The sequence below is a fragment of the Bombus terrestris genome, chromosome 16 (assembly GCF_910591885.1).
Source record: "Bombus terrestris chromosome 16, iyBomTerr1.2, whole genome shotgun sequence".
Classification (NCBI taxonomy): Eukaryota; Metazoa; Arthropoda; class Insecta; order Hymenoptera; family Apidae; genus Bombus; species Bombus terrestris.
This window is the reverse complement of record NC_063284.1, coordinates 2,569,980-2,596,576: the sequence shown is the minus strand read 5'-3', so window position 1 is coordinate 2,596,576 and position 26,597 is coordinate 2,569,980. Positions and strand designations below refer to the sequence as shown.

The 26,597-nt window shown below is 38.0% G+C and overlaps 1 protein-coding gene across 5 annotated transcripts in view; it reads right to left on the bottom strand.

Annotated features, from left to right (window-relative positions):
- Positions 1 to 26,597, bottom strand: part of LOC100649910 — a 76,813-nt gene that overhangs the window by 5,088 nt on the left and 45,128 nt on the right. For 2 of the 5 annotated variants that reach the window (XM_048413247.1, XM_003403125.4), the window contains exons 3-10: positions 17,410 to 17,666; positions 16,326 to 16,718; positions 15,454 to 15,710; positions 14,677 to 14,788; positions 4,803 to 4,957; positions 4,567 to 4,617; positions 3,890 to 4,161; positions 1,362 to 1,511 (exon numbers count right to left, since the gene is read on the bottom strand). In XM_048413247.1, the coding sequence (XP_048269204.1) occupies positions 1,362 to 1,511; positions 3,890 to 4,161; positions 4,567 to 4,617; positions 4,803 to 4,957; positions 14,677 to 14,788; positions 15,454 to 15,710; positions 16,326 to 16,718; positions 17,410 to 17,666 (1,647 nt within the window). The remainder of the gene's footprint in view (positions 1 to 1,361; positions 1,512 to 3,889; positions 4,162 to 4,566; positions 4,618 to 4,802; positions 4,958 to 14,676; positions 14,789 to 15,453; positions 15,711 to 16,325; positions 16,719 to 17,409; positions 17,667 to 26,597) is intronic. The other 3 variants (XM_048413249.1, XM_012319810.3, XM_048413248.1) reach the window with 2 other exon arrangements.

Sequence of the window (26,597 nt, the reverse complement as noted above, 5' to 3'; positions counted from 1 at the left end):
CGAGAACTCTTAAAGAGATGATCCTTCTTTTCTCAATCTTTTTCCAAGATAAACGATCGACGAAAATTCACGTAGGACACATTGCACGATGATAAAATAACAAAAATATTTGCGAAAAATTCTTTCACGTTTATAGAAAATGAAAAATTTTTCAAAAATATTCACACCGTAATTATCATTGAGGTAACACCAACAACAATTTATCCATTTTAAAAGTTTTCACGATTTTTACAATATTCCAAAGATATTTCAGTTAAAGGATCTAGAGATTGAAAAATCCGTAACGCAAAGTCGATGATCTCGGAAAAGTGATGACGATGGGTTAGATCCATCAGTGCATGCGGGGAATCCTGAATAGTACGATAAAAACAGTACAGATGGCGCGCGTGTAAAGAGGAAGAATGAAGATGAAGTAGGGGAAGAAGTAGAAAAGAGAGACAGAGAAATTACTGGATAGATAAAAAGAAAAAAGAGGCAAAAGTTACGAGTCATGTCCCTAAAGAAGAGAGTATATTTCTGTTGATTAAAAGAATAAAAAGAGAGAACAGGGTAAAGTGCCACCTTGAAGCAGAGATTGCTCTAGCAGATGCATAAACTTGATGAAGTCGCTTCAGGATTGCATCTTACTCTTCTTAATCATCTAATGCTTTCATATAAAATATATTTGCTGAACTTTAACTAAAATCAATAGCTTTCCTCGTGTTCGAAGTACTTTTAATACATTTTTCTCTTGGCACAGGTGCCAAGTTTTACTTCAGATCTTCTCTCAAAGGAAGCAGCATATATTTGACATTTAACAAAGACCTCAGAAGACCTCAGAAGGAAGAAACCTTTATAAGACTCTCTTAAGTGAAATGGATTGAACTGAAGGGTATAATTCTTAGCAGAATACTGTACTGAACTGAAAGGGATTTTGTTTTTTTTCTTATTTTTAAACATCTTTTCCATTTCAGTTTGTAATAAATTAAGCATGATATGAAATAGAATAACTTTAGTCTAACATACAATGATTTCTCTAATATATAATACTTTATAGCACAAAACTACATCAACTACTCTAACAAGTAAAATAAATGTTCTAAATGGGAGTGTTTACTTCTTTCAGCTATCTGACTCATTTCTAACTCCTACGCTCTCACATACCCATAAATTTCCTCTACGTTACCAAAAACTTTCAGAATCTACAATTTACTGGGTCGACCAAGCTTCAACAACTTGAGTAATTTGTCAGCAATTATCTTTGCACAGTAGAATGCACCTGAAGAGCACTCCAGTCACAGATTTCAAGAAACAGAGGAATTATACTTTTCCTATAGGGAGGCTCTGCTTCAAGGTCAAGAGGAATTGGTGCTGTGCCTTACCAGAGGTGGACGAGGAACAAGGGTGGGAGGAAGCCCTCGCTGACGAAGGTGCTGGAGGATGATCTGCTGTGGGAGGCGTAGGTGGTGAGTTTGTCGAGTTTCCACGGATCTCGCCTGCCTGCTTCAGCACCTGGTATATGGCGTCCACGTCTGCTCACACGAGATAGACAGATAGCAATGCAAAAGCAGAGAGACATCACACGAGGTGCTTTCTTTTCAGTATCTTTATTTTTCTTTTTTTTTTTTGCTTAGTTCACTTTTCTTTCCTTTCCTTTCCTTTGCCTTCAACTTTATGACTCAAAGCAGACGCTCCTTGGGCAACAAGTGTCTTTAGTTGGTCCTTTATAACTTACTAATTAGTTGTAATTTAATCTATTATATTTATTTACTTGCTATATAAATAGTTTCCCTTATTAATATATAATGAAGTTTGTTGTATTTGTTCAGATATTCAGTAAACTGGAAATAGTATCTTTTTGTATAGAATTAAGAAAGGAGCTACAGATAGCAGAAACGAGTATTTAGGATAGTAACATTGATCAATTTTAAAGACACCTGTTCATGGTAGCCATACTTCTCATCAAGAGTTGAACTTTATTATTGTACAGTGATAGTGTGTTTTAGTGCCATTTGTTCAGAGTCACCTACTACATTCGTCTAGTTTCATGTACTGGACAATAGAAAGCCCATTATCGAAGAAGAAATTTACACTTAGAAATTCCAAAAGAATTCAATGCAGATCGTAGGAAATTCGTGATTTAAAGGGGAGCCAGAATCTATCTCCATCAGTGGCATAATTCAGGTTGAAATCATTCAAAGTCAATTTGCAACATTACTGGCTGCACAGCGGATAACAAAATTGGCATCGATCGTTCGGAGGATGGGTTGACAGTGACGTCAATTGAAGTAAATCAGGTTGAAAGGATTAAGAGCACGTAACAAGCGATCGCTTAACAGCAGATTAAGCAAGGGAATCTCTCAATAATTTTTGACACCTTTCAAACAAATCCATCGTTTCAACACTACGCGCAATGATCTTCATATCAGGAATTAAATAATATGGTTTTTCTTATATTTATAGGAAGATTCAGTGACTCTGAATATTTGATAAACAAAACGAGTAATAAATATACATATGACAATAAATAATAAATAATTGAACAGACTAATGTTATGTACACCAATAGTTGACATATATGGCACTAGTGTTGCATCATCATTTGTCATATTGTTTAAGATAAAACAACGTAACTAAAGATATCATTCCTATCTATAATTAGATGCAAGTCCTTGAGAAGCAATTCTTTCCAAATCTAAATAGTCAATAACAACCACCTAACTAACTGACTGCATTAACAGATAAATATGTATATTGTGTGTACTAATAATTGACACTAACGTGGTACTGGTGTCGGCTCTCCAGTTGTCACACAGTTAAAAAGGAAACTAATTTAAACAAATATATCATTTTCATCTGAAATCATATAAAAACCTACCAGAACCCTCCCTAATTCCTTTTTAAGACTACTTCTCTAACCTGAAAGCTCCCATCTTAGCTGGGAGCTAATGGAACTTAAAGAGTCTCCGAGCGATCGACTTTTCAGCTTCAGTGACTCTGAACGACACCGAGCCACACGAAACACCGAGTTACACCATAGAGAAAGAGTTTTTCCTTTTTCTTGTAGCCTGTTCAGGCGATCGAGGGACGCGAAGAGGAAGAAAGAAGGTTGAAGGGTGAATGATCCGATTAATTTGTTAATCGCGATGGGCTGTGATGCATACCATGATCTCTGACCCTTTCCGTGCCTTGCATGTCGATGAATCGCGTTCAGGGAATTCGATCAAGGTGAGAAGATGAGGAGCAGAGCATCGTGAAAAATTTGATCCTTCGTTTCCTTTCGCATCTTTTTCTTTGTTTCAATTTATGGATCGATCGATACTCTTATCTAATGAAACTGTCCATGCACAAGCTATTCCCTGACCCTGGTACTTTGGATCCAGTAATTTATTTTAGCAATTAGAATCCCAAAGTGAGAAACTAAACTTCCGTACAAGCTGGAATGTTGAACTGCAGCACCGAGATTGATCCAGAATTAAATTCCAGGCCATCAGGCTTAAATTTCAGTATAGTGATTCATCAATTTCACGCAATCTGTTTCATCCGGCTGGCTCCAATCCCGGATCGATCATCTCCCTCATCCCTGCAGTTCAATTTTCTTTCCTCCTGCAAACCTTTCGCCGTAATACAAAGGAATCTGCCTCAAATTTTCAATATGAAAATGACGAATCACAGTGAATAGACTTGGTATCATAGCGAGATTATCATCAAATTGGTCGAAGATAAACTTGCTACTTCTGAGGGTGTCAAAGATTCGGTTAAGAATAGATTCGTCTCATTTCTTAGAGCATCGATCATCCGCGACAACGAGAGAGAAAGAAAGAAAGAGAGAGAGAGAGAGAGAGAGAGAGAAAGGGGATAAGAAAATCAATTTTGACACAATCACATTCCCAAACTGGCGAGTACTTACTGTATTCTGCGGCCGCGGTGTCGTCCACTTGAGTCTGAGTCTTCTGTCGACGAAGAAGGGGAATCCCCCCGCTCTTTTTAGGCGCCAGGCTCGGACACATGACGGGCTGCACCATATTGATGCAGTCGGTGTGAGCGTTTGCTTTGCAGCCACGACACCTGACGCCCTGGCGACTATGGCCACGTAACACCTGGCCACACGCATCGCAGGGAGTGATTTTTCGATAAGTGTACTCGCGCCAAGAGTGGCCCCCCTCGGACTCCAAACTTTTCCTGAAACAAGTTGTTCTTTGTATTGCTTCTTCGACTTTCTTATTTCTTATTTTGTTTTGTTTATTTAATGTGTCATATGTTTAATATAGCGTGTTTATTTTGTTAATGGTATCTTTAGGGAAAATTTGTCAGACGCGTAGAAATGTAAAAAGGTTTTAGCAAATTTCTGGAATTTTGTAGAGTACCATGATTTAAAAGAATGGACCAAATGGTATACTTCATTATCACTAAATAAAGGAATATATCTTCGATACAATTTCTTCATAAAATTATTAAAAATTGTATTGCTAATATATTATAAGATATATATATATTAATGAAAGATCAGTAAACAAATTTACCTCGTTAAATTAATCATTAACCAAGTTGAACGAATATCTAGTGACTTCCTAGTAACAAACTCACCTAGACATGGCGACGACTGTAGAAACAGCATGGTACATCGCCTGTTTCCCTCTGTGTTAGTGAAGCATTGACAAAACAACAATTTTGGTTACTCAAACACAACCAACACACTTTAACAAAACATCTTATCTAAAAAAAAAGAAACCAATGGAAACAAAAAATAAAATAGGAGAGAAGGAAGGAGATATTTGAAGCATTCATCGTTTAAAGTGCATTTTCATCGAATAGTTACTGACTTGTCGGTTGATGGCGGAGTCGTCGGGGAGCTGGTTTTCAAACTCTTGAACGCTTTCAACCATTTGTGCTTGGTACTTCCGGTCGAGCCATTCGACATCTTCCGGCTGCTCACCCCATCCGGTTGGCCGGCTTCTCCAGCCCCGAACAGCTCCTTCTGCAAATTGAAACGAACGTCACATATAATATCTGCTCTGGCAGACTTGGACAATCTTTTTAATAGAATCCAATTTTCTTCTAGTACTTGAAAATTCCCTAACGATCTGCCTTTACCTCTTTTGCAATTATTTTTGAAATGATCACCGACGCCATTATGGAATTAAGTAATTACACTAATTAACTTCCATTAACGAATTAGATACCTTTTTACAATGGGAAATGATATAATCTAACGAAGAAAGAGAATGGTCACAGTATTTCTTGGAACTTTGACGTTTTGATACCTCAATGGAAAAATTGATTCCTGCGTTTCTATGTTGTATTTCTCGAGACTTTCTAGTTTCTTTTTAAATTATAGTAATGGAAGGTATACGTTTCTAAGTACTGTTAAAAAATATCTCAAAATTAAAAATATCCGGACAAAGATAACTTTTGTATCCTTTATACTTTAAGGAATAATATTAAGAACCTCAAAATAGACAAATTTTTTAAAAATTCATCTTTCCAGTGTTACATTTCTAAATAACAAAATAACTAAACAATTATATTTCTTTAATCTGATTTATGACATTTAGACTTTTTAGATTCTTGCAATAGCTCGCTAGATAACGTACAAATTTTTTCCAATAAATCAAACTAATATTTTCTAAATATAATATATTCAGCCAATTTTTTTCTTTAAATTTTTCCAATTAATTCAGTGGACAGTTATCTTCTACACTAACAAATATAGTAACGAAATAATAGAAAATTGTGTTTCTTTAAATATCAATTTACCTCTACCACTATTCGCTTCAAACCTGTGGCAATAATGAAAGATATAAACTGAACGACACAAGTCTCGTTATTGTGCCATTGAACACAGGGATATCGGAAAACTTTTCAGAAAGTTCTGTTTCCTATGGTATGACAGTGCGATGACAATGGAAATAGTCGAGTTTCTGCACGAGCCGGCAAACAACTCGTGCACGACCGCCTGGTAAATAGATATCCAACGAAAGAGGAAGCCAGAACCGTTTTAATGCAACGGCTCGGCCTGCTATTAATTGGATTCTATCGAGGACACCACGATTGCTTATCGTAACACACATGTACCAACTTATTTTCCAATTATTATCACCATTTCACAAAACTATTTCAATAGTATCATTAGATTTTAATGTTCTATTATTTTAATAACATTTTACTATTAATTAAATAAATTGCCAATTTTTATGGATTTATGTGAAAATTGAAAGACACAGAAATGCACAGGATGTATGAATATGGAAAACAGCATGCATATTCAGGGTATGTTCATTAATATGCAAAATGTAAAATATCTAAATATTCAGAAATATATAAGAGACGAAAAGCATGGCAAGCTAATGTTTATTCTAGCTGGAGGGTAGCTTTTGTTTGCAATTATAAAAATTGCAATTTATTAATAAACAGTTTCTTAATAAATATAAACCAATATTATTGTTCTTTCATTAATCAATTGACATATCGTTTAAAATTGAAATAGCGTTGATTATAATTATTGGACATTTAATTCCCAACAACAGTGTCCAACAGTGGTCAATATTTCATAATTAACAGATTTGTTAACTTGAGACATGGTCTGCCGGAAATAATTGTTAATTAAAATTAGGCCATCGATAGTACAATATCACGGCAACCGAGATTCCTATCGATCCCAAACAGACCATTGTACCTATCGCTATATCGTGCACCGAGTATACTGTAGGGGCTTCATTCATAAAGACACTGAAGGAGCATCGACCATCAAGTGAAACTGTACTCTGCATTATTCCGCGATACGTTACTCAGTAGTCTGCAATCTACGACTGGGCAGCACGAAAATAATACAGAAAGTAAATAATGAAAGAAGCAAAATCAGGGACATTTACAAAAGTCAAGACACCTAGGTATTTAACACGTTCGCTATTAAAAAGTACAGATATTTTTATCCATGGAATTACAAAATTTGGCAAGAAACGAAGGCAAGATTGACACATGAGATATCCAAGTAGCAGAGTCAAATAATATCTCAACGCATTTCCTACAGTCGCCTGTCTTTTCTTCTTCTAAAAATATTTCATTCAAACGTGTACAGATATAGACGCAACAGTTGCGTCTATGCTACTGTGTATTTATCAGAGAACAAACGTTACGCAACGTCAGCAGCACTACGTCTCATCAGGCAATACAATTGCAACGTGCAACGACGCATGATTTTTCCAGCAACTTTTTAATACGCGCGAAAGTGTTAAATACTGGGGAATCTAATTTGACAAAACAACGGTAAAAGCCATCGCATAAACAATTCTTCTTAATCAATTCCCGACTACTCTGTACACACTTGCGAATGCCCGCAAAGCCCCGGTATCGACATCAAAATACGCCACGGAGAGTCCATTCTGTCAAGCAAGGAACGACACTCCCCTAACGAAAATCATTCGACCACGTTTAATCCCAAGCACGTGCGGCAAAAAGTGTCCCCCACGTGTGTGTCCTGATCACGGACACGCGTCTCGACGCCTGCAAATATCGTGTGTCACGTGTCAAAACACCATGCACCAGCTGCTCCTACCAGCAGCTGACCTAACTTTCTCATAGACCTCCGTTTGTCGCTAATTTTCGTAGAACCATCATTCAGGCACACATTCACGTCAAATAGCACTAGACACAATGTGTACAGACTTTGTGAGGTAAGAAGAACCGGAAGCGACCGCAGTGGAGCCGCATAGCAACGGATGCGAGCTATCCGGAGTCAGGAACGCGAGGATTCACCAGCGCGAAAGCACACTGCGGCACGAATAATAGCTCGATCACTGTCTGGCTGCACGGATCTGATGTCTGTGACCTGGATTCGCGATAGAAAGCGAAAGGGGCCAGGTGTCTCGTCCAGGTGTTTCAAGGGGGATACTAACGACTTGTGTGCGCAGCGTTGTCCAGCCCATTTTCGCGAGGACTAGTCAGGCTCCTCCTGCCACCCTGACCTAGGAGAGCGAACTCGAGGCCAGGAATGGATTTTCAGACGGCGGCTGTCGGATGGTGACCCAGTTGTGAGGGCGCATGTCGCGCGATTGCGCGCCCCTATTTATTCGGGCGACGCGTTAGGCAACGCAGCGCGTGTCTGTTTACGCGTATCCGGTTTTCCTTCCCTATCTGCCAACCGATCTTTGGAACCTGTTTCGTCCGCAACCCATCGCCACCTGTAATTTGGAAGCTGTCTATCTTTGTGCCTGCATTCTTTTGTTTTATATTTTATTCTACTCAGTTTATTGTAGTCAGTTATCGGTGTTCCGTGCCGGTTTATGACAATTTGGAGCGCGTCAGTTTACGCGTATCCGGTTTTTACTTTCCATTTGAGAATTGTTCTTTGTTATCTGTTATCAGTTTCTCTTTATGCCGGTTTATTACAGTTTCACATGCGTTTGTTTACGCATGTCCGGTTTTCCTATCTGACGATTGTTCTTTCGAGTTTGTTTGCTTTTCCATTACCAGTTGTATGGCAATTGTATGATTGTATGTGAGCTGCAAGTTATCCGCGCTTTATATCTGTATGTTTCTATCGATAGCCTTTCTTTCTATGATTTATATTTTTCGGATTTTATTTCATTTAGTCATCAGCGTTTTGCCATGGTTTATTGCAGTTTGACATGCGCCTGTATACGTATATTCGGTTTTTATTCTCTATACGTCAACTGTTCTATGAAATTTGCTTTTCAGCTGTATCTTTTCAATTTTATTTTATTTAGCCGCTGATAGACTGCGCACGTTCGTGCGAATTCATACTTTTGCGAAGGTAATTTAACAAACGAAATCCCAGCACAATTGATTTGTCCAATAAACGTTGCAACAAGCATTTTGCTTTCGATATTTCGTACGTTCCACCTACAGAGGATTCGTCGGCTTGTGGGAAGCATTTTAGACGAATTGGATAAATTTTGATAATTAGAGAGATCAACTTCGATTTCTTCTAACCTCTCGAACACTTTGGACTGGTTAAAACAGTTTCTAAAAATTCCGTACAAGTCCCCAAGTTGTTATGGTTCTTAATTACTCAGGTAAAATTTTTAGTTCAAGTGTTTGGAAGCACTTGGCTTGACTCCATTAACTGAGGTACCTCATCTTTCACACAACTTTTCGATTTTTTAATTGAGACAATTTCTCAACATTCCAGGGGAATGTTGACAATTATACAAGTTGAACAAGTCGATGGAATTGAATGGAATAGGATTTTTAAGTATTTGCAAGCACTCGCAGTAATTCTCTCAATTGTAATATATCATTAAATTGATCTAAAAAGAAAATAAATAAATTAATTTATTCTGTTAAATTAATCTAAAAATTAATTCTCTTAAAATATTATTATTTTGATTCTTTCATTGATAGCAATTTGGAATCCTTTAATTGGAACAGCTTCTACACATTTCAAAAGGACTCTGACTATTATAGAAGTTTTAACTAATCTGTAGAACTGGACAAGACAGGAGCTTCCAGTGTCCAAAGCCACTTGAAATGATGTTGCCAGTTGAAGAAGCATTTTTTGATCTCATTGTTGACAAAGGTTTCTCAACTTTGGATCAGCACAATTTCTCAATTTCTAGAAGAATTTTGAGTGTTCGAGAGTTAGAGAAAGTTAGTCGGTTCATAGCAATGAACAATTCTCATGATTTGTCCTTCCAGGTAAAAAATACTTAAAAAATATTTTAGCCTTCATTTTGATTAATCAAGATAATTGACAGATCTCTTTTTTTTGGTTGCTACGATTGGAGCAATTTGATTTCTGAAAATACACCAAGTAATTTTCTCACTCCAATGAGATTTCTATATAACTACTCGTTACATATTCCAGAAATTGCTAGGAATCGAAATATCCTTGAATATTTTAACCTACAGAAGTGCTGGCTAAATTGAATCGTTTTCAAAGAACTGCAGCAACTTTTATCGCTTAATCGCAGCTCCATATCAATCGGGCATACTTTTTGAATATTTAAAGAACTATTTCCGATTCAACGTTCCACTAGAAAACAAAGAAAAGAGAAACACGAAGAAGAAAATGAAAAAGGGAAATATACCATCCCGCTAGATGCATTAATCTAAAAATTCGTTTGAAAATCATTTTGTACAGGGCACAATTGTCTGTAAAATTCTCTCTACGTGGCTAATAAAGTTCAAATTTTGTCGCTCAGATAAGAAATCTAAATTTAAAAGTATCCTTTCTTCTTCTTTATCGCTCTCTTTCATGCAACATCTTCTTTAAATTAGCCTCTAAATCTCTGATAGATAAAAAAACACAAGCTTCCTTCATCGCCTTGACAAAGTGATCGAGGCTAGGGTAGAAGCCTAATGCAAAGGAAATTGCTAGGATGGATCGAAACGGGCAATTATCGATATCTAGCCTGTTCCATAGACACTGGTATCTGGTGGCCGCTGACAGGTCCATTAGGACGTGTCTTGCTGAAAATTTCAGCAAGACTCGGCCACGATATCGATCCCCTGGTGGTGAAAGCACCGGTTAAACGACCTTCCTTCAATCTATAATCTTCCTGACTACGTGACCATCGTGACCAATTCTCCTGTTCTACGACCATGACTATAACATCATCTTTGTTATCGAAGACGTTCACCAGCAGCTCTCATCAGCTAAAAAACCGATAGCCTAAGTTTTACAAACTTGCCGAAATATCTTTACAAAGAATATTAATATCAGGATATTAGCAATTATCAACTACTATATCGTTGATCGCCCTTTGCTATCGATATTCAGGTTGGCAGACAATTATTCAGATTCACGTGAAGCCTAAATGTTCATTGCGGTAAAAAGTTGGCAACGTCACAGAGGCTGCTATTTTAGGAGGTAATGGAGTGCGGATCAGCCTACATTTAGGTATTCAGTCATCCTTGGCGTGCCAGTTGAAGGATCAGGACACGTCGTATTGTGGAATTTAGCGAATGCTCGTGTGGAACGCTTGAATCAGGCCAATCTTCTCGCCGAGGACGACGAATTCGGTGGAAAGTTAGATACAAAAAGGTTTCAAAGGCGTATGCAAATCAATATTATTGAATGGGGCTGTATACTTCACGCGTCTGCCTCCCATTTATCAAGGAAAAAAAAACAGATTCCCTCCTCCATTATGTTTTCTCTGTCTCTGTTTTCCCATTCATAAATCCTGTTTACTGTCGATCTTGATGTTTCATAGGGACATTTAGTTGGGTCTAAAATTAGATCGATGATTAGATACAAATACGTAAATGCAGATTATGTAGATTAATACGAGTTAGAATTTTAATTGGATTTTTATTAGTCACGTTAGACGTAGGATGACTGTGACTTAGAGTTTAATCTGAGTTAAGACCATACCAGAGAAATTTGCATTTCGCGCCTTAACTTCCGCCATGTTTCCACATCTGAAATAAATTTCCTCGTAATTTCGTATATGGGCCTCATCATTTTTTGAAACACCTAGATTTATAGGTTAGAAACTTTTCTTCTGGCTGTTACTGTGTCAAGTAGTTACTGTATTCTAAAAGTTACTGTCTCAGTTACGCGAGGCAACCTGTACGATTTCTATAGTAAATTTATAGTAAATTTGTTTTCCTCCACCATTCTTACCTTCCATATCACTTTCGTAGCTTTTGTCATTCTTTAGCATTTTCATCATTTTTTGTCAATTTATCATTCGCCTTATTTTCCTCGACTTTGACGACTCCCCGTTCTTATCGTTCCTCCATTTCACAGTCGTATTTGTCATCGTTCGCCATACAGTCGTACACGTTAGAAGGCTTCGATCGTAATCTGATCGCAGTTCAAATATCGGCAGATAGCTACACGTGTCAAAGACAGCCTATATAATTTCTACTATTCACCGACGAAAACTTGTCCTTCTAAATCTACCCCATTTTCCCCATATTTCTCATCATCTCTGACGTATCTACGTTTGAAAAGTTCCGATCGTACTTCCTCGCGAATTCGAGTATCGACAGATGCGCGTCGTGGCATTCGAACTCGCTGAAGCGAGCGTTTCTAGAAGCGCGCGTGTGTTGAAGTTATTTTCACGAGAGAAGGCGATCGAAAATTTACGTCTCTTTGACTACGTCTCTCGTTTCACGACCGTTCGCCGCCTATCCCTCCATAATTCATCCCTTTTCCGGGAAATGAGTGACCGGAGAAAAGCTTGGCTTTTATGTGTATCTACCTTCAGGATACGAGTCACAGCGAAAGTCTGTCTCGCGTGTCTTCCGCGTCTCGCTCGACGACAAAGGATTCTGTGACCCTTATCCTCTGCCATGACTGATTTTTTAAAATATTTCTCTTGCCTCTTTTATCCTCGTATAACCTCGTTGCTATCTTCTAATTCAAACTTCCAGTCGAATGTTAGTGTTTGACGATGATGATGATGGTTGAGTTGATTTTGGTTAGGTTACTTAGCATAGGTTACTTTCTGTAAAAACGTGAAAATGGTCGTGCTAGTCTTCTAATGAAATTATCAGCGTTATGATACTCTATGAGAGAGTATTACTAGAAGAGTAATTGGCTTGATAATTTGACACCATGGTTAATTGAAATTTTGCAAACTGCCACAACAATATACAAATTTCCCATCTAATATCCTCTGCATGAATATTTTAACCTCAAAATACCCATCAATAGCCAATAATATCGGTATTGACTAATACTCATTTCATCACAATACACATGTAATTCCGACCACCAAATCAAACCCATTAAGAGACATCAAAACCATCTTTAAGCCGATCGATATGCATTAACTGCTGAGAAGAACACTTTTTTCTTTCTCTCTACTCACATCGAAGGATCAATTACTAGTTTCCAATATGGCGTCTTATTAGCGGCAGCCGATCTGGCGCGGATCGTACGAGAGGAGGCACAGAACTGCGGGACAGCACGTGCAGGTGAACAAACAGGGTGCATTGTACTTATTCGAGGTCCGTGGAAGGGAACAATGGGAAGCTCGTGCTAATTTTAATCGGCTCAGCCACTCGTCTCGAGAACCACGAATGCTCCGCGAGACCAGTTCTTTTTCTCGCGGCCGAGATCGACACGTTCCTTTGTCCCGGCAAGACTTCTCCGACCGACTGTGTCTGAAGACCCACTGAACAAAGTGTCACGGATTGCTCCTCTTTGTCGTTCTCGTCCACTCGACCGGCTGTTTAGGTGGTTGGATTGCTGATGAGGATAATGCTTTTGCTGACAGCTGATCTGTGATACCGTCGTGCTCGCGCTCTTTCGCTGGCCGATGACAAATTGGTTCAGGTTAGGAATTCACGCCAGATGACTCTGCGTAGAATCTTCTTTGAACCACTCGAAGAATTTTCTCGGTATTTGGTTCGTTGATATGATCAATACGTTCGATCAGTTGAGATTAGGTTGAGATAAAATTTCATTCGAATAATAATATCAAACTTTATTTTTTGATAAGTAAATATTCTAGAATTTAAAGATGACGAATGTTAATCGATACATGACCAAATGAAAAGGTTTATTGGAGGTTATGTTGTTATATGTCACCTGGGAATAACTGAAGGATTAAATTCGTACGATTTTGGGATTTAAAGATGTTGAATGATAGAATTAGTAATTAGTGAAATTAGGAAGCTTATTAAAAGTATGATCTAACAATACTGAATTACTTTAAATTCTCAACCATGGAAGGTAACCACATTTTGTGATTGAAAAATTTCTTATGCTAATATATGTATAACTGTAGGTAGGAGCATCAGAGGATTTCACGGTCTGAATGGAATCACCAACAAAGAAACTGCCAGATGTAAAGAAACCTTCGGTGTAAGGGAACAGCAGTGTGAAATCGGTGATTTTTCTTTTCCACGATGGATGTTTCCTCGGGGATCCATCGCAAATCCAATTTCTAGGTCGTCAAACGATTCCTGTACGCTCGAACACGCACACATACAGGACACACGTATCTGATTTCTGTCATAGCAGGAACACAGAAACTTTTCAGTCACGAATGAAAAAACTTTCCGCGACCCTTGTCGCGGTTTTCTAAACAAGAAAACGATACTGGTTCGCTATGGAAGTAGCAAGTTTTTAATCCGAGTGCACGGAACTTCTGATACGGTTTCCCCCGATAGGAACTTTATGTTGGCAGCACTGAAGTGCAGCAATTTGCTAGCGAACTTTCGATAGTCACTAATAGCTCTCCGTTTCTTTCTGCTATAGATCTTGTGACGGCTCATTTAAATAGTTTAGAAAAAAAAAAAAAAAAAAGAAAACGGGAAAAAGGTTACTGAAAGTTAAAATTACCGAGCAAATGAGAAACGCGATAGGTTGAGATTCTTAAGAGAAAGTGATATAAATCTAAGGAACATTTTCACAAATTTCCAAGCATTTTACATATTACATCACTGGTCGATCGAAAATATTACTTTCTAAGAATATTTTTCTCGCCATACGATTAGTCAAATTTCTAGTGAGTAATTTTTTTCATAAGCGGAAGAATTAAAAAATTATCGTGACAAAGTAAAGCTGAGTATCTAAATTTTGATTCTTATATTGTCTTGAAACAGCACTGCTAGAAAAGTTACTTTACAAATGTTTGTATCTTCACTAACCTTTTTCAAAGTGAATGTTTCGTTAAAATTTCCATGCCAAAGGAACAGAGAGCATCATCGAACATAGGTTTGAAGATAATCATCAGGTTCGCCAGAATGTTTGCTACAAAATAATATCAATCAAAATACCTGTGCTTGCACGGCTGCGAGGTATAGTTGTGCCTCCCCTAGCTCGAAACGCTTCATAGAGATGTCTTCCTGGAGCTCGGCTACTTTTGTGTAAAGATTGCTTTCAGCGCTCCTGCAATTAAAGAAGGGAAACCGTTTAGCGATTCTCGGGCTTCGTGGAATTAAACCCGCGAACGTGTCGAGTGTTGTAAGCTGGAAATACCAGCACTCGAGAACCCTGGCCCTTTGTAACGTGTTTACCTTTAATAAATTGAACCAGCCACCGAAAAGCGGAACGAGAGGTAATTAGAACGAATTCTTTTGTCAGACATTAATCATTTCTATTCGCGGTTCTATATTTCACTGGTGCTCCACGTTATCGATCGTACCTTCTTCTCAATGCCAGCACCGGCAATATAGTGAAATTACTTTTCATCAAATCCTAAATGGTAGCCCGCTACAAGACCCTACATTTAACGTTTGATCGCTAAGATTTGGGGCTGCCCATTTTGCCGCTCTGTCCCCTGTAATCTTATCTATTCGTGTCATCAGGTTCATACGATCGTGATATGGTCTATTGAATTATAAATCTCGTATTTGAATCGATAGGTTAACGTATCTACGTTGCATCTGGGAAGACCCAACGTTAAACGTCTAACCGACCAGGATTGGATCACCTACTTTGGCCCTCTACCTCTTCTAACTCATCGAAAACAGTATCCACTTAAGCCAGGAGATTCACATTCGCGGAGTAGTTTAACTTCTAAATATTTGTTCTAGGTGAATAAGTTAACGCACTTTCGTTGCATGCGGATCAACGTATCCAAGGCGTCCTGGAGTCGTGTGATCTCTTGAGCTAGGCTATCGTGCTCTCGTCGTAAATCCTCCATCAGGGGCAGAGTACTGGTCCCTGTTGGTGCTAGTTCGTCCCTCAGCGACGGTATTTGACTGATTCTTTCCATGGGTATTTGTTCTGGCGGACCTGGTGCCACGAACAGCCGCCTGGAGGGCTTTTTCGATGGGGTCGCTGTGGCTGATAGGCTCCGTGCCAGAATCTAGACACAAAATTTTGATCTTAATAGACTGAATAACGGCTCGAAGCTATATCTGTAATAGGGTGATCATTATTTATCGATACCTGAATATTTCTCTATTTCTGTGGGACAGGATGATCATAGAATGATCTAATGCAAGCTCTGCTGATAAATGATAATTATAAATCCCATCATTGCATGATTTGCCAAATATAGACACGGTTCATGTGCTCTAAATATAGATCCGATTTCTGTCTCTAGCTTATTATTATTTGCAAAAACAACAAACCCATTTCCTGTATTTCTAAAAATCGCGAGCCTTAGTTTTCCCAAAACTATTCCTCTTAAGAATCAACACCAGAAACGGAATAATATCCCTACAGTTCCCTGTCGTCTGAAGCTAAGAATCCTAATCTCAACCGAGCATGTAGGACTCTCACAAATAGGAGGATTTAACAGCTTTACGCCTGGCTGACTGGCAAGCTCATCACAACCCTAATTCGGTTCTGCCGACTGATAGGATTCCTTCCCTTGCCCTCTTCATTCCGCCACTCACAGTACGCAAACAATCGAGTCAAGGCTCATAAACGAGGACAGATAAAGGAAGACTTGGGAAATATAGTCAATCTGACGTACTTGCAAATCATTTAGCGGTGTTACGACTTGAGCCTCTTTCGCTACCGTTTGATAACGTTTCGCCTGATCCCCAGCCCTCTCCGCGGCTGCCTCCGATATTCCAGCCACGCATTTGCAAGCCAATCCACATAACTCCTCGTATACTTCCGCTATTTCACCGAGCAGACTAGGCAGGCACTGTGACTGGTACCGTTCCGTGATGGCATTCGTGGCTTTCAATTGAAGAACGTACGCATTGTGCGCCTCGTAATAGGCGCGTTTCAGCTCCTGCTCACTACCGCCATCTATCATTAAGAGAGAGGCGTAGGCGCGTTTGTAATCCGCGCGGGCACGTTGCAGCTTCTCTTCGGTCTTCGCCACCACCTGCTCGTAGGCCTCGCGATGAGCAAACACCTGCAATATGGAATTTCCTTGGTTTTATAATCATCTTTCTCTTTCATGCTACCAGTCTTCTCCTGTAATTATGGTTTTAGGATTAGGGCTACATCTCGGTTCGGGTGGAATAGTTTTCAGTTGGGATTTTGTCAAGCTGTAGTGGGTTTTCGATTGTAACAGGTCTCTGAAAATCGATACTGGTTACCCAATTGCTCAGCCGAGATTAGTAGATTTGTTAAGAATGAAAAATCTGAATCAAGTTTTGGTTAGGTTGGGGTAAGACGTAGGTTTGATGGTATCATCTTGAAGCTTCAAATCTGCATTGCGTGCAACTCTGGATCGATCGTAAATCTCAATTTTCAAATCCGTTAAGGAAATACTGAAAGCAGTTGTATTGGCAACTTTTATCTGCTTGCGGAGGAAGCCCTTGATACCGCACGCGATACGACGATCACATTGAGCTGGAAGCAATCTCGAAGCAGGCAAACGACGCCCACGTGCAATTTCTTTGGAAGATTCTCACGTTATCGACGTCGTGAAAGACATTCAGGTGCCTTATCTTATTTTGGCTATATCGCACGACAATTTCTTCCTTCAAACTTAAATCACTTTTCGCCACATTCGTAGCACATTCCATGGATTTTGAACAAAGTTTTGCTATCAAGGGCTCGTTCGATTTTCGTAGATGCAGAGATCTGAAGCGAATTACCTTCCTGGACTGGAGTTTTCGGTGGAAGCTGGCCTCCAAGGTGGGCCTAGAAAGCTGCTGTTGGAGAACCGCTGCCAGATCCAAGTGAGCTTCTGCATCTGATTGCACCTGGCGCAGTAAACTTTCCCAAACTCGACGCATTCCGCCGGAATCAACTCTGGTGTCTCCGGATCGGCTGCGAAACTCGTCGACAAGACGTCGTACGGTTGCCGAGTGGCTTTCCATTGCCGCGCCCAGCTCCTGCGCGAACTCTGACACTGTGAAACATAAGTTAGGTTAGGAACATACTTAAATACAGGCTTCGATTTGGCAACAGTTGTAAGAGATCTCTAATGACCTTGGGTTTCTAGGATCATTTAGAACCAACGTCGAGTCTGTAGAATCGCGCATGGACCAAATGCCTAGCTTCTAGAATTGGACCCAGTTTTGAAGATCTAAAATCACCTAACCTAACTTTCAAGTCCTCGATTCACTCAATACCGTTATGGTTACACATAGAATAGCTAGATCTTTGAACGAGAGTACAGAGTTATCTATAACACTTGGAACAAAATGGGAAAAGTGAATAGTAAATTGATCGATAGCCTGTCTCTATATCTTCGACAGACAAATCTGTTTCGGTGAGCGACGTTTCAATCTGTCCGAAGCTACCGTTCGATTAATTAAATGGGACGTTTGTTTAAAACGTTTGGACGAGTGTGTCGAAGGCCGTGGTTGTTCGATGGTGGTTGTATGAAAGCGTAGACAGACGAGAGGGTGCGTAATGTCAGACACAGATCGGGTTCCGCGGTACAGGATACACGAGGCGTCGAGTTCTCTTCAAATATTTCAACACGTGGAGAACTGGCTGGCCGCTCTTGTATCAATAAACAATTACCAGAAGTGAGTAAATGTGGCACAAAGGATGTATTGTGCGCCAGAGATATAGTTGGCTAGAATTATTTCTTTCAACGTCTTAAGCTTCAGCATCTTAACATTAAATTTTGAATTTCTCGTAGAATTAAGCTGTTCATAGACCAAAGGGATTGGACTCATTTTTCAAAATCGTTGAAATTTTGGTGCCAAGGCATTTCATCGATACTCACACATTTATATAAATTTGTCTTAGTCCTTATTCCGCGCAGTTGTCAAATTTGCTATGTAAGAAGCTCAAATATGTTTCTGAGTGAAATAATCCTTCCTCATGCCAACCGTGGTAGAGTTGTTCAAAAATAGTAGACCACGAAGAACAATTAGAGGATCGTGGGATAAATCGATCAGCTCGTTAATTATAACGATAATGGTCAGTGTGTTGTTCGTACGTTAACGCGAGGCTGCTTCATTAAAAATTAACGAGATCCATCAACCTGTACGTTATCGCCTATAATGGCACTAAGCGTCAATTAGACTAATGGGCTACGTGAGTTTAGGGGATTTAGAGTAGGGTTCAGTGAATTTTCGAGACCATCAACAGGGCTAGTTGGATCTACAGCGAATATTAGGTGAATAACAAATCTACGTGATCTCAAGGTTTCAGTGCTAATAGTACAGAAGGTACTGTCTAATTCGGCCACAAAATTGGAGGTTAATAGCAGGTTAGTATTAGGATTCAATGTTTTTAGCTCATTAGAGATAAGCGTATTTGGAATGAATATCACATGAATACCAATTCTAGGTAATTTCTAAGGTTTAAGATTAATGGTAGTCAAGTTTGATGACTAGTAGATAAGATGGATCTGGTATTGATGTTAGGTTAGGTTAGAGGCACATTAGGAGAATTTGCTATTACATGATATTAGTGGATGGTATTCGGAGAATTCTCGAATTCCAGAAACGACGATTTTCATGAATCCGTGGTAATAAAAAAGGCATTTCGCGTGCATCGACTAAATATTTACGCGTACAATGATCGCGTGGCTCGTTGACGTATGACGGCCACTTTTAGCCGGATATACAGGCTGTTTCATGATGCACGAAATCCGAAAATAAATACGCATTTCGCGTGGTCAAATCCTCGACGTAACATAGACGCAACTTGGCCAAGGGAATTGGCAGAGTTTCCTGTCTCTGACGTAAAATCGATCGAAATTTTTATCTTTCTGTCGGACTTGACGGAACATCGGATGTCGTGGTACTTTTACACAGCAGACATTTATAAACGAATTACCAAATTAGAATTTTTTAGATGTCAGCTAATTTAGGAAACAAAGCAACCATAGTATTCTATTGCCAAATGGCTGAAAATTAGTCATATCTTGTACTTTATGTAGAAAATAGAATCATAGATGGCGATTTTTAGGTTATGTCAGATTATACAATTACGTAATTAAAATATCCGATCGTTAAACCGTTCAATTATCACGGCTACATGTTACGCAGCTAACGATTAGATTCGACACAAGTGGTATACGTCCAGTTTCTCTAAAAATCTATTTTAACATTCCACCGACTTGCGATCGTGGCAGATGTCAATCGAATTTCGATACTTTAATATCGGAATCTTCGATATCATTGCTGACATTACATTTGTTTTAACTGCACCTGCGAAATATTTCGACAATAATACTTTGTTCTGACGTGTCTCATGTTATCTCACATATCACATATTGCATGATGTATTCTGACTATTTATTTTTTTCTTTTTTATTAATGCTCGCCCTTTTATGTCCCACCCAACGACTATGTTGCAAATCGGCTCTCATTGATCCTCTTAAGTTTTTTCATTGTGCTCGATTCGATATCAATTTTATCCGTCTGTGTATCATTGTGTAACAAGCAATCCATCCATTTTAATTTCATAGAAATCGAGCTTCACGTTGGAGAAACGGAAGCGTTTAAAGAAGATTGTATGATAATTCACAAAGGGAGAAATTATGATAAGTGAAACGGAATTTCATTAGTGAAAAAAGGAGCAAATATCGTTGATTCTTTGCGCTATGAACCAATTCGTGCATTCTGATTGGCACACGTGTCTCTCCCTTCAATATTCGATTATCGGTTGTAACAGTAAAATAATTTTTTATAGAAATGAAATAGAACTCTTGAAATGGAACAGAGTAATTTATTTTCGCGTATGTTCGTCATAGCGAGACACGTGTCTGGTTTTTCAGCGGATCTGTAATTACTTTATTATTTGAGTTTGTGAGGTTGGAGAAATTTTAAATTACGATCACACGGGAAAGAAAGTCCCTAGAGAAAAACTCAATTATTACCACTGACGTTCCCCGAAACAGTGTTGCCAACGACGCGGCTGGTTAACGAGCACGGAATTGACATTCAATTACGCGGACGTGTTCTAAAAATAAGGGGGCGGCTCGATTAATTCCGTGACACGGTAAACTTCACACAGATCTAACGAAATAAGCCAGCTTGAAATCACGCCATCAGGTATTAATATTTTTCTCGTTGCAGACGAAGCTGCAACTTTTCCTGATTAACTCGCGACAGCTACCATTGGTCCTTAATTTTGTTGGCTGAAGCAGACGAGCTTAGAAACTAAAAAAAAAAAAAAAAAAAAAAAAGAAAATGTTAAATGTATAAATAAAGTAAAAGTTACTATAGATGAGTCATATACAGGTCTACGTAAATGAACAGAGAAGTTTGCATTAGGTTACCACATTTTTCCAAACTTAATCGTATTTTAAATTTTGTATTACGTACAATGAAGAGCCATTAATAGAACCAATAATGGATTTCATCGTGTGGAACAAGCGTAGGATGGAAATTGGAATGGAGAGTTTCGAATCTAAGTAATTTAATCGAAACCTAACTTAAACTTAATCTAGTGAAATAAACATTTAACACGAAGTAAAAATTTCAGTAATTTAATGCAAATCTAAGACGAATCTAATCGTACGTGTAGATACAAATATATGTATGTACAAATACATAACCTAATTCAAACCTATGACAAAGCTAATCGTACATGTATTTGTATGTATGTGTGTTTGTCGTCTTAGGTTTGAATTAGGTTATGTACCTTTATGTATATATATGATCGATTCGTCTTAGGTTTGGATCAGGCTACTTAAATTCTTAATTCGTGTTAAACGTGCATTTGAAATCCGAATTTTAATTAAAAACAGGTGACAAACGAGCGTAGTCACATTCGGATCACCGTGTTCAACTGATTTAGAGATGATACCACTTTGTAGCGGCAATGCCAGGACGATCAGGTTACAAAACGAATGAAGTCATTCTCCTACAATTTCATGGATTCGGTTCAACTTCAACCTCGAGTAAGATTAAAATTAAAGTGCCCTAACCTCGGCGACAATATTCGAGAAATGAATACGTCGTATGCTGTGACGTTTAATAAACGGCTGAGTAATACCAACGTAAGAGGGAAGCAAATTATTCCTAGCAGCAATTTTTCAAAATGTTTGGATACATTTGATTCGGATTGCGTCATGCTTTGCAGAGAATACGAGACGCCGGCTATGTGGATCGTATCTGGAAACGAAAAGAACTTAGCGAACCCTCGACTCATCCCGGAGGCGATTTGTCCCAGAAAACTTCCGACGCGTTAAAGAACCCCTGAACACGGCAACCAGCCATCTTCCTCGATTCCGTGTTGAAAAACGTTTCCTTCGATTTTCACTTCTTATTTTCGTCGCAAGTTTCAAACGACAAATACCATTTTTAAACGTCCTTCTCTTTCTTCCGCGAGTTTTCTTGCGTATCTGACATTCCGTGTACGAAAGAATACATCTCTTTAATCCTCAATTTTTAATTCTTTGGTATTAATAGATATCTACAATCACACGCATCATCATTGTGTACGTATAAATCATTTTTCATAATTTCACGATGGTTTCTTTATTGTTTATCCCTGGTATATATCAAACGATGGTTAATATTTATTTATACAAATATACTGTTTTTTGTGGGAGTAAACAAACAACTGTGTTCCTTGTACCTGGCACAAAAATTATATTTTGGAGCTAAACTAAAAGTCGATCTCCTAGCACCTTAAACTTCAATTTGCATAATAATCCAGATCGCCAGGAGGATTCCCAGAAAGAATTCAGCAACGACGCGCCGAAATAATCTGCTTTCTGGTTGTGTTGAATATTGCAGGAAGTCATTGCAGGAAAAGAAAAGGAGAGATTAAGATTGGTTTGCCTAATGAATAATCATAACTCGTGTCTCCCAGACACCATTCCGCTATAATTTTCAATCTTTTTCATATCGCTTCCTTTTATCATAAAGAAACGCTCAGAAGAAATTATTCAAATTTTCTCTTCTGTTTCTTCCGAATACTGTGTTATAAAAAATGGAGGAGAACTTCTGTCCCAGTCAGTCTTTCTATGCCGTTTCATAAATATTTTTTGCTTAACACGAGAGCGCAATGGAATTTCTCAAATTTCTTTTTTCCCGCAGATTCCTTCTCTTTCTTTCCCATTCTGTTTAAATATTGCAAGAAATTGTTACATGCGAAGGAAGAGAGACAGACGTATCAGAATTTCTCTTGGGCAATTCCTAAGGTTGCATTTGGCCTGACAAAAAAATGATTGCAATGCTATAGTCTCCCTGAAGCTTTTCCCTATTTTCGTAAAAAGCCTAACCATTTTCATCCTCAAGAAGGAAGCCAAAATTAGCGAACATCTACTTCTATAGAATATCGCAACAAATTGATGAAAACCTAACCTCTATAAAAGCCAGTTGCTAAGGTTATGCTCGTTGCGATGTTACGAGTCGCTAAATTTCCATTCTACTGTACCTTCGTCAAAGATAGAAAGAATTTCGCCCACATGAGCTTGTCAGAATGAACAAATTTCCCTTTTTATATCTCTATTAGGATGTCACAACGCAGGACCCTAAAATATCATAAGCCAATATTTCACAAATATTTCTCCTAACCTACAAAACAACGCTAAAGAAGAAAATTTCATTTACTAGGAGTCTCTTCGAAAAACACATTTCTCCCCCTCAGCCACTTAAACGTTACAAGAAATCGATAAAAAAAAAAGAAAAAAAAAAAAGAAGGAAGAGAGAAATGGCAGAAGCTCTCCTGATCCAGTTGCCAGGGTTACCTGCCGGTAACCTGAGCCGGTTTCGTGAAGACTTCTCGTTTAGGCGAGTGCTTTCATTAAGGTCGTTGTTTGAATACGTCTGTCTCTGCGATCGATGTACACGCGGCATCGTGTGCACGCGTCCGTGTCACCAGGTTCCTCCAGATAACGGGAATCGATTACACGGACGAAGCAGCGTAAATAGGCTCGTTCTCCATTGCTTGTTTTACCAATGCAAATCCTCCTGTTCCTCTACCGATCGATTTTTACGCGTTCGTAGAAAAACGTGTTTCAACCCTGAGCCGCGTCCCTCGTGTGAACCTGACACGCTTTTCCCTCTAAAACGTTAAATTACTCCACCATTTGTAGAACCATTCTCCTGAAACTTGTTCACTCTGACGGCCGAATGAATTAGTATAATTAGAGAAAAATTAGTGCGAATGCGCTTGAAAGACAAAGAGGAAAATTCGTTATTTGTCTGTTCGTCTCATTGACGTCCTACCGTTTCGTCTAGGGAATTCACAAAATTCTTATAAACCTGGTGCATTAATGTTACTGTTGTATAAAAAATTCCAGGGAAAAAACGATACAATGAAACTATCAACAAGTTCAGATTCATTGTTACAATAAAATTATCAATTAAAATATTGTAAAGGTTAGAAAATTTGATAACAAGATAATTTGTAAAAAGTGCAGCGAAGATGAATGAGATATAGCTCTATGTAAATAAAAGTGTAATTTTATTTAGGTTTATAATTGAAATTAAGCAAAAGCAAATTTGTACGAAATTTTCTCAAAATTCATCATTTTATATACATTCAGTTATAAATTAACCATTATCTAAGTTAATATAAAAAACTATGACTTTTTTAATCACCGGTCGTTTTGATTGCACACGGTAGGAATATACAGGAAGTGTCGCTGGTAACGAGACACGAACGAGGATGTAGAAGAATGTCTAGTATTTTTTAGTTCTATCTAGTTCTATCTAGTTCTTTTTTTCTTTCTTTTTCTCAGAGATGAATATTTCTCCGTTTTAGGAAATATCATCCTTATGATATCTTTTAAAAAAATCTTTAAAAAAAAAATGGAGGTTTTTGAAAAACAGTATATGATGTTCTTGGTGTTTTTCTATGAAGACTATGATTTTAGGTTGACGTTATCTCGCGTTATTGTCCATCTCACCTTCTCTTCTCGCGTCTATAGTGATCACAATACGCGTATGTTGATTAATTTTATTAAAAGCTGCAATTAAATCAGATTTAATACGAGGGGGAAATTTTCCCATCCGATATTTCCTCGTTTTGTTCGAACGAATCTGATGAACTTTGGTACTGGAACTTCGAATAATCGATTAGGTATAACAGGTTTCTAATTGCGAATAGGACCACGTCTCTAGTCAGTTTGCTATTTGACACCTTCAATTATTCACGTACGTGTCAATTCCAATGAGCAGCCAATCGATACAGCTGCGTTCGAGGAACACGAGGCACGCAGTGAATTGTCATGGATGACCGATGAATATAGAGCCATCAGGTCAATCGTAAAATAATTAGCTGTAAGCCTGATCGATAATCTGTCCACTCTTCCCATCATAGCTTTTACTCCTCTTCCACTTTCAACTCGCGGTTTTCTATTTCGCCTTTTTTATCTTCAACGTTTTATTTCCAATTATTATTTAGTATTATTATCATTATTATATTATCATATTATATTATATTATATTATTATTATATTATCATATTATTATTATACTATATTAATATTATTATTATTATTATATTATCACATTATCATTATATTATATTATATTATATTATATTATATTATATTATTATTATTATTATTATTATTATTATTATTATTATTATTATTATTATTATTATATCATCATATTATTATTATGTTATATTATATTTATAATATTCTTATCTTGACAAATTTATTATTGTTATTCAACCTAATCTAGTTCATAATTATTGCTTAAAGATAAAATAAAGATCCGAAAGCCATTCCATGTTTACAAATTATGAATTATGGAGTTGTAGAAAAATGGTTGAATCGCGCATTGTAAAAATAGTATGCTATACTGTTAAAAAGGAAATAAAATTTCTCACACAAAGAAATTAATATTTAATAAATACACGTTCCCCTATTTATATATTTATCCCTGTACATTTATTATTTGTTATACTTTTATGTAAAATTTCATTCAACGTAATCGAGGAATAATAAAAGCTCACGGGCTTTCGCCTATATTTCAAGGTTATCCCTTTGCACCCAATTCTGAGCCAACAAGGGACCACGAGGAAGATAAATTACATCGTTTTCTATCAAATGGTTTGTCACGCTGTAATCCTCAGCAGTTCGAAAATTTTATTGATCCGAGACACGGAACAGCAAGAAATCAGGAAGAAAGTTTTTAGATTACAGATAAGTGACACTAATCCGATCACTGTCTGTCTTACTCCACTTCAGGTCAGACCACCGACCTATTCCACTAGTTTGAGCACTGCCTGCCTCCATCTACCGATCTAATTCTACTTGTCAGACTACACAGAATATAGTTAAGAACAGCAAACAGCCGACGAAATGCAATAAGATTTCACTTATCTAACACACACGTTGCCATCAAAATGAGCTACTTTTCAAGAGCTGCATATATTTTCCATCAAAACTGGGCTCACGTATTCGACTAATATTTAGGCTGCAGATTCATTTGCATTTAATTGTTTGCTATAATTTGTAATTCGTGCAATCGCGTTAAAAAATATTACTTGGAATTAAATCGCTCAAAATACGTGTCTATAGCGGTGGTTTGCTATCATTTTTCATCTCATGGCACGTATAAAGCGATTGTTGAGATTCTCAGGCTCATTAATGAATATAAATATTTGCTCCAAGACGCAGTATTCATAGAGCTATTATCATTTTTCTTTGACGATCTAAGAGATGAAAGATGGTGCCTCTGAGTGAATAATTTAAAAATTGTTAGGGTACAGCGAAAAAAAAAAGGAAAAAATCCTGGGTTTATAGGAATGAGCGTGTCGAAGGTTCGGATCCAAGGCAGCAAAAGACGAGCATGTTCTTAACCATTGAACATTCTAACGAGGGTATTTCCTAATCCCTGGCAAATAGACATCAAGCTTATTTGCCTCGCCAGAGGCGATATCGATCGCCCCGTCGCATGAAAAT